Source organism: Epinephelus moara, chromosome 4 (assembly GCF_006386435.1).
Source record: "Epinephelus moara isolate mb chromosome 4, YSFRI_EMoa_1.0, whole genome shotgun sequence".
Lineage (NCBI taxonomy): Eukaryota > Metazoa > Chordata > Actinopteri > Perciformes > Serranidae > Epinephelus > Epinephelus moara.
In genome coordinates, this window is record NC_065509.1 from 44469216 (window position 1) to 44483127 (window position 13912).

The 13912-nt window shown below is 40.5% G+C and overlaps 2 protein-coding genes across 3 annotated transcripts in view; one reads left to right on the top strand and one right to left on the bottom strand.

The window, feature by feature from the left end:
- Positions 1 to 2254: 2254 nt before the first annotated feature.
- LOC126389113 (cilia- and flagella-associated protein 20-like) lies at positions 2255 to 3605 on the top strand. Of its 2 annotated transcripts, none has more exons than XM_050042565.1 (5): positions 2255 to 2361; positions 2449 to 2560; positions 2695 to 2883; positions 3162 to 3275; positions 3471 to 3605. In XM_050042565.1, exons 1-5 carry the CDS (start codon positions 2264 to 2266, stop codon positions 3474 to 3476), a joined length of 519 nt encoding a protein of 172 aa, XP_049898522.1. In that variant the 5' UTR covers positions 2255 to 2263; the 3' UTR covers positions 3477 to 3605. The 2 variants fall into 2 exon arrangements, with proteins under 2 accessions (XP_049898522.1, XP_049898524.1); XM_050042567.1 differs by having other exon boundaries at positions 3474 to 3565.
- A 7072-nt stretch (positions 3606 to 10677) lies between these two features.
- tgfbi (transforming growth factor, beta-induced) overlaps positions 10678 to 13912 on the bottom strand; it is a 10685-nt gene continuing 7450 nt past the window's right edge. Inside the window, exons 5-9 of the mRNA XM_050042557.1 lie at positions 13194 to 13318; positions 12977 to 13079; positions 12411 to 12478; positions 12030 to 12054; positions 10678 to 11443 (exon numbers count right to left, since the gene is read on the bottom strand). Coding sequence (XP_049898514.1) covers positions 11388 to 11443; positions 12030 to 12054; positions 12411 to 12478; positions 12977 to 13079; positions 13194 to 13318 — 377 coding nt within the window. The 3' untranslated portion in view covers positions 10678 to 11387. The remainder of the gene's footprint in view (positions 11444 to 12029; positions 12055 to 12410; positions 12479 to 12976; positions 13080 to 13193; positions 13319 to 13912) is intronic.

Here is a 13912-nt window from a genome sequence, read left to right on the forward strand (position 1 = left end):
CTAACCCTAGCTGACATTGGAATCTAGAAGCTCCAGCTTAACAATATTTAAACAGTCATTTGTGTTTTGGATGTTTTGTTCAACTGACTGATTTAAGCTTTTGTTTGTTACATGTGTCAGTTTAATTAAATGTATCAGGCTAACTCTTAATGACGCTTTAAAGTTTCCTCCCTGTTAATACTGTCCTGTGATATTTTGAAACTAAAAAGTGATTAAAAACACTAGTATTGGTCTGGATTGGAGTTTGGGAATGTGAGTAAATTAAAAAAATAGTTTAGCATAAATAAAAGTCTTTAAATTTGAACCAAACTAAATTTATGTTGTTAGAAAACCACAGCACAGACACAGACGTACAGATGATGATCGATAATGTTAATGTGGAAAGGGGAGCGTATCTATGTTTCCCGGGTTGTTTCTTCTATGTATTTTTCTCGTATGTTTCTTTTATGAACAACAACCTGCCTTAGGGACAACAGATGGAAATTAGCCTCGGCTATAATCTGGCATATTTACGTTTTGTATAATGTTCATTAATATGCTCTGTCCCTAATATAAAAATAAATAAATAAATAAATGTTCCCCACTTAACCCTGCAAAAAAGGTTCTGTGTTCCCTGGGATTTTTTTAGGAAGCGGGAAACATAGAACCCTTTTTAGTTGAGCGGGGAACATAGAACCCGGGAAACATAGGGATGACCCTGTGGAAAGAGTCTGTGAAACCAAATTTTCTGGGTGTGATTTTAGACGACTCAATCTGCGATAAACCTCAGATCTAAACACACACTGGACCATAAATCACGTCACATCCTGTGTTCATCACTTGTACCAACATATCTGAATTACTGTACCCACAGGACACAGTGTGGGACACAGGGAACACCAACACACTGTTTTTAAAGTCACGTGCATTGGAATGTTTAGATCTGGTCAAATTTAAAACTGCGATTATCATGTTTAAAGTGAGAAATAATTCACTTCCAGGCAACATTGAAAAAATGTTTAACAGTAAATTAAGAGGAAAATTTGATTTTAAAAAACAATGTGTTTCTATGTCAGTCTTATTTTCAGAGTTGTGCCAGCATAAGCACAAACTGTTGAGATTTAAATGTTTAAATATTGATATGATGAATATTCTGTCCTGAGTGTTCGACATTCACTAAATAGTTTGAGTTGTGTTTAACGTGTTTTCATATTGAGTTAATGAAACTTGAATGTTTTAAAGATATCAGTTTCCTCAAATGAACTGAGTCGCCACGACAGAGAGTTAAGTTCTCACAACTAGAAAGTAATAATTTACTTTAGAGGAAATAAACTGAGTTAATGAAACTTAAGTGGAAACATTTGGTTCAACAGATTGATTAAAGTTGGTATAAATTAATTCAGATAAATCTAATGAAACATTTTTACTAAGTTTAGAGAAATACAACAGTGTAAAACACTTGATTTATTTAAGTTGTATTAACTGAATGGAGTTAATATAAGTAACTTAAAGTTACTGTAACCACAAATACCTGAGTCACCTGGACTCAAATCAAAGAATATCTAAGGCTTAAATAGTTTGTGTTACTAAACTTAAATGGTTTAAGGCAATCTGTTTCCTCAAACAGTTTGAGTTGAACCAACTTATCAGGTTTTACAGTGTAAGAAGAGTGTGTGTATTTCAGTGTGTGAGGTGCACATGTGTAACGTGCTACGTAATGACCTGAAATAAAACACGAATATAAATCAATTTTAAAAAATATATTAAATATTTATCCTTTATTTAACCACAAAACCTCTTGAGATTAAAAATCTCTTTTTCAGGAGTGTCCTGACCGAGACGGGCAGCATCATCAGTTACAGACAACAGAGAACAAAAATGTAAAGCTCTAAAACAAGCAATAAAAACACAAAGTAAGGACACTACGAAGAAAAGCCAAAAAGTTTGTTGGAGAAATGAACCATAACTACACATGATCACAAAGAGCAGCTGAGACGCACTGTGACACTGACATATAGAAAACTGTGACATCAGTTTGATAAAGAGTCCTAAAATGTTTTGAGACCAGGATCCAGACTGGGACAGCACAAGTCAAAAACTGTCAGAACCCTCAGGTTTCCAAACCAACATTATGTCATAGTTTCTAAATGACCTTTGACCTGTGCTGCTGTTTCATGTAACTTTAACGCAGACGTATTCATCAGTATGGATTTATCTGCAGTGAACTAATGTCTGTGATGTTTATTATGGTGACACGCTCCTCAGCAGAGAGATAATATTTAATATGTCAGTGTGTTGGCAGGTGAGGAACGGTCACATCAAGAGGGTCACAGACGAGGACATCTGCTCACTGGTGCTGGAGATCGTGGGGACAAACATCAGGTGAGTTTGTTCAACTGAATCTTCAGCTCAGGTCAGCTCATCCAGCTCTACTCACCCTCATCTTTTTATTTCTTCCACTCCTCGCAGCACCACGTATTTAACATGTCCTGCAGACCCAGAGAAGACACTGGGCATCAAACTTCCTGTTCTGGTCATGATCATCAAAAACCTCAAGAAGTACTTCACCTTCGAAGTCCAGGTGGAGGCAGTGCTGCAGATACAGACCCCCCTCCGTGTGTCGTTGGCACAAACATGCACTCACGTGTGTGTGTGTGTGTGTGTGTAAGGGTTCGTGGTCACTCACGTTTTCTCTCCATCTTTTACAACTCGTAGGTGTTAGATGATAAAAACGTTCGCCGGAGGTTTCGGGCGAGTAACTTTCAGAGCACGACACGAGTGAACACGTTTACCTGCACCATGCCCATGAGACTGGACACGGGCTGGAACCAGATCCAGTTCGACCTGTCGGACTTCACCAGGATGGCCTACGGGACCAACTACACAGAGACACTGCGTGTGCAGGTGAGTGAACAGAGACAGACAGACAGGAAACAACTGACACCAGTGTGACTGTAGAGTCATTCTCACTGGTTTTTTGTGGTGCTGGGAGTTGAGCCCCTTGGACTTGTACTTATAAAGAAAAAATGACTCCTGCACTCACTTTTACTCTGCTTTATTTATTCGTCAACGTTTCGGTCAAGCATGGACCTTCATCAGGACATGACTGTAGAGTCCCCACAGTGACTTTAGAAGACTGTGTCCTCTTTGTGCTGCTCATGTCCGACCTGTCCTCCTCTCAGATCAACGCTAACTGTCGCATAAGGAGAGTGTTCTTTGCAGACCGACCGTACTCTGAGGACGAGCTCCCAGCAGAGTTTAAACTCTACCTGCCCGTCCAGACCCAGACAGCTAAGGTGAGACACACACACACACACACACACACACACACACACACACACACACACACACACAGCATATTTTACAGTGATGTTACAGATGGAAATATTTCATCTTCTTGATAACAAGTATGAGTCAAATCAGCAGATCAGACAGTTGGACTTGTGGACGTCGTCTCAACACTTGTCCATTTGTGTGTTTGTTTCTTGCAGCAGTAAAGACTCTGTCCCTGCTCTGATGTGGAGCTGTGAGATTTATCTGTGTGAAGAGTCCTGATGAAGTTTAAAAACCTGGTGATAGTTTTATTTGTGGGAGTTTGAGTTTACACAATAAAGTTTGTTCTGGACTGTCGTCACGGTTGATGCATGCTGCAGTTTAAAGGTGACAGTATCAGACATCTGACAGACTGAAGGGACCAGCTCTTCCTCTTAAAGATACAGAGATAAGTACACAAGTATATTTATATATTTGGATCCCCATCTGTCACTACCAAGGTAGCAGTGGCAAAAAGAAACAAATACAACCAAAAACAGGAAAACTAGAAAACTGAAATTAAAAATAAGTAAACAAACAAAACAAAATGAAATAGATAGATTAATAGATTAACAACAAAATAGTCAGAAATTGTCAGAAAAACCCCCAATAATAATAATAATGATCAGCTAACAACAGGAAACTGAGGCTACAATTCACACGGGTTTTCTCACCAAAACTGGACAATAGAAGATTGGAAAAACCACATTCAGATGGAAGCATGGATCCATCCTGCCTTGTATCAACGCTTCAGGCTGCTGCTGGTGGTGTAATGGTGTGGGGGAGATTTTCTTCGTACCAGCTGAGCATGGTTTAAACACCACAGCCTACCTGAGTATTGTTGCTGACCGTGTCCATCCCTTTATGACCACAGTGTACCCATCTTCTGATGGCTACTTCCAGCAGGATAACGCACCATGTCACAAAGCTCACATCATCTCAAACATGACAATGACTTCACTGTACTCCAATGGCCTCCACAGTCACCAGATCTCAGTCCAATAGAGCACCTTTGGGATGTGCTGGAACGTCACAGATCAACTGTGTGATGTCATCATGTCAATATGGACCAGGAACACCCCCGCTGTAACACTTTACAGACATATAAATAAATAAATAAAATTCACACGTCACACATCAACAAGATGATTTTAAACAACACTTAATTCATCACTGGAAAAATACATCTTTTAAAACTGTCCGTTTTTCCTTTGAAAATATCACAACATATTTCTGTGTTTGTGTTTTGATATTTAATTCAGATTAAAGCAACACGTCTCTCATAAATGGAACTTTACTACCTAAAATGAATATCTAAAAATATTAATTATTATATACAGAGAGATAAAATAGACATGTTTTGTCTTTGCCACAAAAACACTGTTCTGAAATAATTCAGGGATTATTAAATATATTTGTAATAAATGCTTTTAATCTGGATTATTTTCCCTCTGTGTGTAAATTTATTTTATTTCCTCCTCCGACATGTTGACTCTCAACGTCACTGTTGTCTTTGTGTCACTGGGGGGCGCTGTTGGCTTTCTGTGTTATTCAGTGTTTCCTGTCTGAGGAGATAAAAATATTCAACACTGCAGAAACTCTGCTTTATCATAACTTTTATTCTGAAACTTAATGATAGTTAACAGGTCGTGTTTCCTGCTGAAAGTCAGAACTTTAAAAACTTTAAATACCTTTAGTTCTTTGAAAACTTCGATCTCCTGCAGACGCTGCTTTTTTATTTATAATTTATCTTTTATGAACATCTCAGCTCAGATCTTTACATTAGATCAAAATGATCAGGTTTATACAAAACTGACTGACGTATTAAAATGTATCAAATATGATGAAATATAAAGAATAAAGAGGGCGAGGCCTGTTCTGTAAATCATATTCATCTATCATGCTGAACAGTTTATTTCTATTTTTCACGAGTTTCAGGGCTTTAAAATATGAAATAAAGTCATGATCAAACTCACTGAATCAGATTAATAAAACTTTCAGACTAAAATAATATTATTTACCAGAGTCGTGCCGTGATCGTCCAGGATGAGTCCAGAAACATTTTGAGTCCTTTTGAGACAAGTTCAAAAACTTTTGGGGAAATTTATTCAGAGTACACTGGAAACATAAATAAACATTTCAGTATCATCACAGAATAATCGATTATTGATTTCAGGTCCAAATCGTTGTTGTAACAAGTCACTGGAGGGATTTTAAATGGATTTTATTTCTTTTTTTGTTTTGGGAGTTAACGGGAATTATAAGTACTTGGTTCATAAAATGTGAACAGATTTATAAAACTGAATTTCTAAATGATACTACAGGGTGTGTAATTAAACATATCTGATTTGATGTTTTTTATTCTGCAGAAACGTCTGAATTCAGAACTCTAACCTCCCTACAGCTGATTTATTTTACTATTTTCACTGAAGTCAAAGATTTCAGGACGTCGTCACATTAAAGAAGAAAAGAACAGAAATATATTGATTGAGCTCATTTAAAGCAGCGGTAGGCGGTTTTATTTAGGCTTCACTGGACAAACATCCCATAATAACCTTTGATCTTATTGTAAGTCATCAGTCAGCCGTCAGTCAGCCGTCAGTGTTTCCTCCTCAGTCTCGGCCGGTGTCGTGCGGCGAGCAGCAGCTGTGGCGGATTACCTGCTGCTGTCACTCTTCGTCTCGACGTCAACACCTCAGAGATCTGAATCGTGCTCTGTATCAGCTGAAGCAGAAAATCAAACCAGTGAGGCGTTTCAGGGAGACGGACAGGAAATCAAAGAGTTTAATAAAATAAAAGGAGCTGATTTAATAAAGTCAGAAAACCAAAGTGAACATATTTATTTAATCTGAAGTTACGATCAGAGAAGACGCTCAGATTTCTGCAGCTGGAGGCTCCGATCACACACGAATATAAAACTCTCTCTGCAGCTCACACTCTCAACTCTTCACTCTGTCATTTGATTTACTGTGAACGTTTCTATCACCATCTTTCCCAACATTTGATCTGTTTCTCTTTCTGACTGAATCGAGCTTCTGTTCAACACAGACCTGAAACTGTTTCAGTTTGACTGAAGTTTGTGACTGTTTGTTTCCACCTGTTGTTCTGAGGAGAACCTCACAGAGAACGTTCTCCTGCAGTGTCGACCTCAGCTGACACAGGAACAGTGACCAATAAACATCATGGAGAGTTTTAACTTTCCGATGTTTTCCATCAACTTCTGAAGAAAAGATCTGCCAAACCTTTGTCATGATGTCACGTTGCAGCCTGATGATGCACCACGAGGCTCCATGTCACAGGAAGCTGAAACATCCCAGTTGTTTCTTGGCCTGCAGACTCAGCAGACGTGTCACCCCCTGAGCACGTCTGTGACGCTCTGGATCAGCGTGTACGACAGCGTGTTCCACTTCCTGCTAACATTCAGCAGCTTCACACAGCCAGTGAAGAGGAGCCTGATGGACTCTGTGTGACGGTGACGTGGCGCCCTGCGTGATGTGTGTGCATTAAAAAGTCTTAGAGCCAGTTTATACCTGGTATTAAAATGATTTTTGGTTGATGATTCTCCAGTCAAGCTGGAGACGTGTGTCTATCACACGTCTCCAGCTTGACTGCCTGTGTTCAGATTTCGTCACTGCTTGCATCACTTATGATGGAAGGTCAAAGGGTCCTTGACACAGTTATTACGTCCACTCTGTCACCAGCTCTTTGTTAGCATGCTCACAGTCACATTAACATTCATGTCTGGACAGCTGGTGTTTAAATTTGCTTTTCAGTGTGTTGTGACGTCCTGAGGGGTCAGGAGCTTTTCTCTCTGAGCTTTGGAGGAGTGTGTGCAGGAGATGAAGACAGTGAAGAGTTTCTTTCCAACTTACATTCAGTCTCCTTTAACAGGTGAAATGAATTCTTGCAGACAGAAAGTAAACAAAACAAACAGGTGTTTAAATCAAAGTTGTGTCTCACAGTCTTCTTGGTGATAGAACTAAAGCTCTGCTCTCTGTTTCCCTTTCAGCTCCTCACTGCAGCAACAATCAGTTTATCTGTTTCAGCTGAGCAGCAGCCATCATCCTGACTGCCTTCCTTACTATGGGGTTTGTAGTCTTTCAATAGATGCCATGATGGTTTGTAGTCCTTGCTGCAATCATGATGTGCACAGTCTTTAATGACACACAGCTGGGCACTCGCCTGTTAGATATACGCACAGAGGTTGGGACGGGCAGATAAGATGCTCATGTACATCTGTGTCAGTGTGAGCACACAGTGTGACTGGGCATGTTGTGTTTTTTCTTTTAACAAAAAACTGAGAAAAATGAAGGAAGAGTAAAAGAGGAGTGTAACTATCCTGTGAGCTGAGCCAACCTGCATCAGACAGGAAGTCATTATTATCAGTGCTGCAGATGTGTTGCAGATCGTCGCTGCTTCGACTGCTGCAAAGAAGACGAAGGTTTGAACCAAGTATTGTTCTGGATCCAGTCTGAGCTGTAATGTTTTACCATGTTTGTCTTCCAGAAGAATGTTCAGCTGAGGTTGATGGTGCAAAACCTGAGACACTGTCCACCTGGTCCCACACCGTCGTCCATATCCATACGCTGCTCTCTAACATTCAGCTCTCACCCTGACACTTACCTTCGCTCCTCTTTTTCTTTTCTCTGTTGAAAGACTTTGTTCAGCAGAATTCTGAAAGTGTGTTAATTAAAGCTTGATGATGGTTTATTGTTTCCTCAGTGTGGTATATAAACAATGGTTCTGCACACTTCAGTGTAATCAGGACATTTTAATTTTATTCATTTATTTATCTTGTTGGCAAAGTAGTATAAGAATATAATCTGACAGTCTCAGACCATGTGTCTCTAACTGTACGTAGAATTCCCTGAAAGATCTCAGATGTACCGTAAAACTTGTATTAGTGGCCCCGGGCTGTTATTTGCTTATATCACTGAACTCAACAGGCCTATACATGGGACAGAATTCCTTTCACACAGCAAAGATCAGGAAATACAATCAGACTGTTTATTTAAATTAGTATGAATATTATTTGTTTAAAACTTGGCTCCAGATAATATATCAGTTATGAATCATTCATCTGATTGAACTCTGACATCAGAGAGGATTAACTTTTGATCCTTCTGACCTGAGGACCCTCACAGACTGAAGAACTTACAGAGTAATCCAGGAGTGGAGCTTCAGAGGTGACGCAGCGAGTCACCACTTGTTTTGTTTCTCATGTTGTTTACCATGCTGTAAATCTGAATAGGTTCTACAGGTTATATCTGTGGGCACGATCTAAACAGCTGACTAACATTAGCTCAGGTGGGTCGCCAACAACCTGATTTATACATCCAAAGAACTTCTATAAAAATGAACTGCTTGGTAACCAGACCAGGCCTCTAATTGACCTATGGCTAAGCCACGCCCCCCTCCACTCACTCGGACAAACTATCAACATTCAGTGCCCGGCGCTATGGCAGGTGTCACAATACACGGCATTTCACAGGAATCAAGTGATGATTTTTGGGGACATAACGATCAGATGTCATTGAGAAGTAACCAAAAGGGCCTAAACTACGCATTGGAGGGATATATTCATCATTTTATTGTTGAGAAGGTCGATGAAAAGCTTAAATTACAAGCCAAAATGTACAGGTCACAGTGTGCGCTTGTGAACCGCATCTGGTTGCCGTCACCATCAAAGACAACAAGTTAAAGTGCCACTGAAGTTAAGGTTTTTGGCTCAGAATATGAGAAAAGGATAACGGCCTTTTTACCATCTTTACCAAGAGTGTCTCTCCGTTAGTTTGGTGCTACAGTATTTACACTGAATCATTCAGCATAACGTTTGCCAACCTTTGTTATCTCTGCCATTACAGATAAGTTAATGAAGCTAAGCTCCAGAAGTTAACGTTAGCTTAACTAGAGCCCTTTGGACAACAGCTAACAATGATGTACGATCACCAAAGTACAAAACTAGAACAAAATAGGCTAATGAACTCCCAGCAAACAAGGTGACATGATGAACAACGCAGCTAGGAGCTAACGTTAGGCTAACTTTAGCTAACGTTAGCTAGAGATGTTAAAGATAACTTTATATTTCTTTCCAGCAAAGTGACAATATGTTGCCTCAAACACAATGTTGACTTACCTTAGAACAGATGTAGACATCATTGTTAATCTTATTCACGTTGAGTTGATGTTGTGGTCTAACGTTACCACACAACTTTATCCAAAGGAGACACTTTTCTCGGTTGAGATGTGGTTTAAAGTGTAAAAAATACACCTGGTCGCCCAGCCTCTCAGGATACCTTGTGTCAGAGTTGCATGTACCCCATGCACACCGTTTGACCATTTTTAAACTTCAAATCTCAGAAAAGCTCATAAAACCGAACAAACTGACTTTCTGTAATGCATTTCAATGGACGTCCAGGCAGAGAATGTCCCAGTGTATGGGAATGGCTATATGCACTGTGATTGGCTCATCACGTCTGAGGGCGGGGCTTAGCCATAGGTCAATTAAGACAGGCCTTTGTTTGTCAACATGTGTGGCCACACTGGGCTGGTGACTGAGGCGACTAACTGAAGTTTTACAGTATGTTGTTTTCAACGGTACCTTGTTAGTCCCACAGTTCATCATCTGCACGCCTCCTGAACAAACCAAAAACTGTCTGTTCCTCTTTGGTTTGCTCTGACCTGCTGAGTCGTACATTACTGTGTCTGTGATATTCATGTGTTTGTCCAACTGGATTGTTTTTGTTTATATTATTGTTATATTTTTTTTAGTAACATTTCTTATTTTTTATTTCTTGTTATGTCGTTTCCCCCGCTATTTATTTTTACCTCTGTACTCTGCAGTGTACTGATAAAGAAGAAAATTTATTTAAAAAAAAAAGTCTAACAAAAAAAGTATTGGCGGTTTCATTATGTATTGTTTGTATTTGTTGTTTTATAAAGTATAATAAAATAAAATAAAATAAAGTTTCAACTGCAAACTTCAGCTTCATAGAAAAATGTTTTACTGAGCGGCTGCATGTGTGTGTGTGAGTGTGTGTGTGTGTGTGTGTAACGGTCTGTTCTTTTCCCCTGCGGAGGAAACTGAAGGTTCACTCAGTGAGGCGTTCACAGCTCCACATTAAACCCTGTAAAAAGAAGCTTCTGTTTCTGTTGGACTCGGCTGATGTTGACCTCACCTGGACCACATTAATATTTCATAACTCTGATCCTCCCTCTGCGACGGCGAGGAGGATTGTGCACGCAGGACACGTGCACAGATTTTACAAATAATTTAAGTCGGCATGGTGACTGTGACGTTCTGCAGGCGGGCAGAGACATGAACCCTGTGACCTCTGAACACACACACACACACACACACACACACACACACACATACACGACGTGTTTGTCAGAGCTCATTTTTCAGTTTTATTTTACAAAAAAATCACAAAGAAAAAAATCCTAAAAAAAAAACCCTCCAGAAATCCATCAGGTCACTTTGTTTGTTTGTTTGAGCTCAGACCTGCCGACATGCTGCAGGACAACGACACACAGAGTAAACAACAACAACAACAACAACAGAAACACACTTTACAAAAGTTTTACATGTTAAGGTTCAAACTTTGGACTTCAGAAGTGACGTCTGTTTTTTACAGTACAAAGAAAATCAACGGCTGAGTCGGTAAAAAATAAAAAAATCTTCTTCTCTACAAACTGAAGAAAAATCCCCGTCAGGTCCTCCCACACTGTCTGATTCATGTATTGATCAGTGATCAGTGATCTGTGCTGGCTCCCAGCCTCGTCTGCTTCACTCATACGTCTACTACATTTCTCACAGTTCAATGAAAGCATTGACTCCACTTTAGTTTGACCTCTGTGTCTCACTGGGACTCAAACTAACCACAGTTTAATCATTCTATTTCTATGTATGTTAAAGCCTTTAATGTTTTGTTCCCTTCATGAATCACTGATGTGCTTTTATTGTGAAAGGTGACGTTACTTCCTGCAGAGTGAAAAGACTCGAGGGGGATTTTTCCTCTCAGCTTTGTGACCTTTGACCCTTTGAGAGGAGAACACGTTCTGTTCTTTGGTTCCTCAGACGTTGTGCTGACGTCTCACTGATTCATCGTCCTGCTGGAGCGACTGTTGACCACCTTCTGGAACAGGTCGTCTGCGGACAGGAAACATCAAGTCAGAGACAGGAAACATCAAGTTAGAGACGGGAAACATCCAGTCACAGACAGGAAACATCAAGGTAGAGATGGGAAACATCAAGGTAGAGACAGGAAACATCAAGTCAGAGACAGGAAACATCAAGTTAGAGATGGGAAACATCAAGGTAGAGACAGGAAACATCAAGTCAGAGACAGGAAACATCAAGTTACAGACAGGAAACATCAAGTTAGAGACGGGAAACATCAAGGCAGAGGCGGGAAACATCAAGTCAGAGACAGGAAACATCAAGTCAGAGACAGGAAACATCAAGTTAGAGACGGGAAACATAAAGGTAGAGGCGGGAAACATCAAGTCAGACACAGGAAACATCAAGTCAGAGACAGGAAACATCAAGTCACAGACAGGAAACATCAAGGTAGAGGCGGGAAACATCAAGTTAGAGACAGGAAACATCAAGTCAGAGACAGGAAACATCAAGTTAGAGACAGGAAACATCAAGTTAGAGACAGGAAACATCAAGTCACAGACAGAAAACATCAAGTCATTGACAGGAAGCATCAAGTCAGAGGTGAAAAACACACCGTTCCTGAAGCTCTTGGAGTCGGCCTGTGACACAGAGAGAAGGTCAGAGGTTATTTTACTGATGAAGAATGAAACATGAAGCTCTCATTACAAATAAACGTCAAAATTAAATCATGGAGCGACTCTGAATGAAGCAAATCATTTTCTAATCTTTACAGTAAAATGTATTTTCATGTTTAAACACTGAAACGTGACTGACAGCTGATGGAGACGACAGTAAAACACTGTAAACTACACAGTTAATACAAGTGAAATAATAATATTAAAAATAAATACTCTGCTCCTCCTCTGAGTGTGTGATAAACCTCATGTCTATCTTCTTGCTCACTGAACAGAATATTAAAGCTGCTGGTTTGTAATGATCTCTGTTTGTTTCTCACCCTGAAGGAAGCAGCTGATCTGAGCGGAGCTGCAGGTCCATCAGCCTGTTCTCTGTCCACCTTCGGAGCTGCACAGACAGACAGACAGACAGACAGACAGACAGACAGCATGATGATTCATCAGGAGTCTTTAGGTTTCCATCCACTGGTACCAACCATGTTATACTATCTTGTCATAAAGGGGTCAAATAACGCTCCAAAGTTACACTCAGTTTTGGCGAGGGGAAAAAGAACATATCCATTTTTTAAAATAGTATATTCAAATATTTATGCAGACTGAGGTCCCTGAACAGTCTTTGAATTCTATAAATTGGGTTTGACTGTTTGACTGATGAGTACTTTTACTCGAGTAAAGTTTCTGTAAATGAACAGTACTGTAATACCGTGTCCACCTGTGCTGAGCAGGTGGAGTCTGATGGCAGAGAGCAGTGAGAGTCAAACAGAGCAGTGACGTTGTGCTGAACTAAACTGAAGCTGTGCACAGACTCAGCTGATCATCGTGAACACTTCACACAGCGCTCAGTCACCGTCGCCACATCTACAGGAAGTACTGAAGCAGGACTCACGCAGAGGTCTGATGATGCTGTTGACGGCGTGAACGACTCCATTAGTCGCCATCAGGTCTGCGTCGGCCACCGGCACCCTGTTGACGTACACTGTGTAGTTATGCTGAAACACACACACACACACACACACACACAGAGGATCAGCTGTTAGCAGCTGCGATAAATAAACCAGTCATCAATAACTGTTATTGATCAGTAAATGTTTCTGATGACTGACCACACCCAGCTCCAGCTTCTTTCCCTGCAGAGGTTTGACTCTGGTGTGAGATCCAACGCCTCCGCTGACCAGCAGGCCCGCCCCCAGGTGATTCCTGAGCACACCTGACAGCTCCTGACGGTTACCTGGGAGACAGACAGACAGACATGTAAAACAGAATCACTGACTTGAGATCAGTAGTTACTCAGGCTGTTGTCACAAACTGTTCATAGGTTTTCCTACAAAAAGTAATGTATCCAAATTCATACATGTCCCACTGCGATCATGTGACCAACACGCTGATGGCAGTAAAGATGGAAGCAGTCCTGAGCACTTGTACGGAGGTACCTCTGGGTCGTGGATGGGTCACCAAACACAAGACTTTTCCCTGGAGTTGCATTTTCAGATCTGTGTGAACTTTGAGTCATTTTAAGGTTCGTCCTCACCATGTTTCTGTTCCTAAACCTAACCTCAGTATGTTAAGAACATAATGTCATTTGTGGGGCACTAATGCAGTAGTCTCGTCACCAGACAATCAGAGATCTCTGCCTTCTGATAGTCTGGGGACACTCCTTTCTAAAGTGTGTTTAACACACCGGCGAAAACGGCCGGCAACAAAGCAACGCCTCTTGCATTTTTGAAAAGGACACGCCTTCTCGGAAATGTGCGCTCCTCCTTTTCTCGTCCACAAGGAAACAAACACACAGAGAGCTTGAAAATGGATGCAGAGAGATTAAACT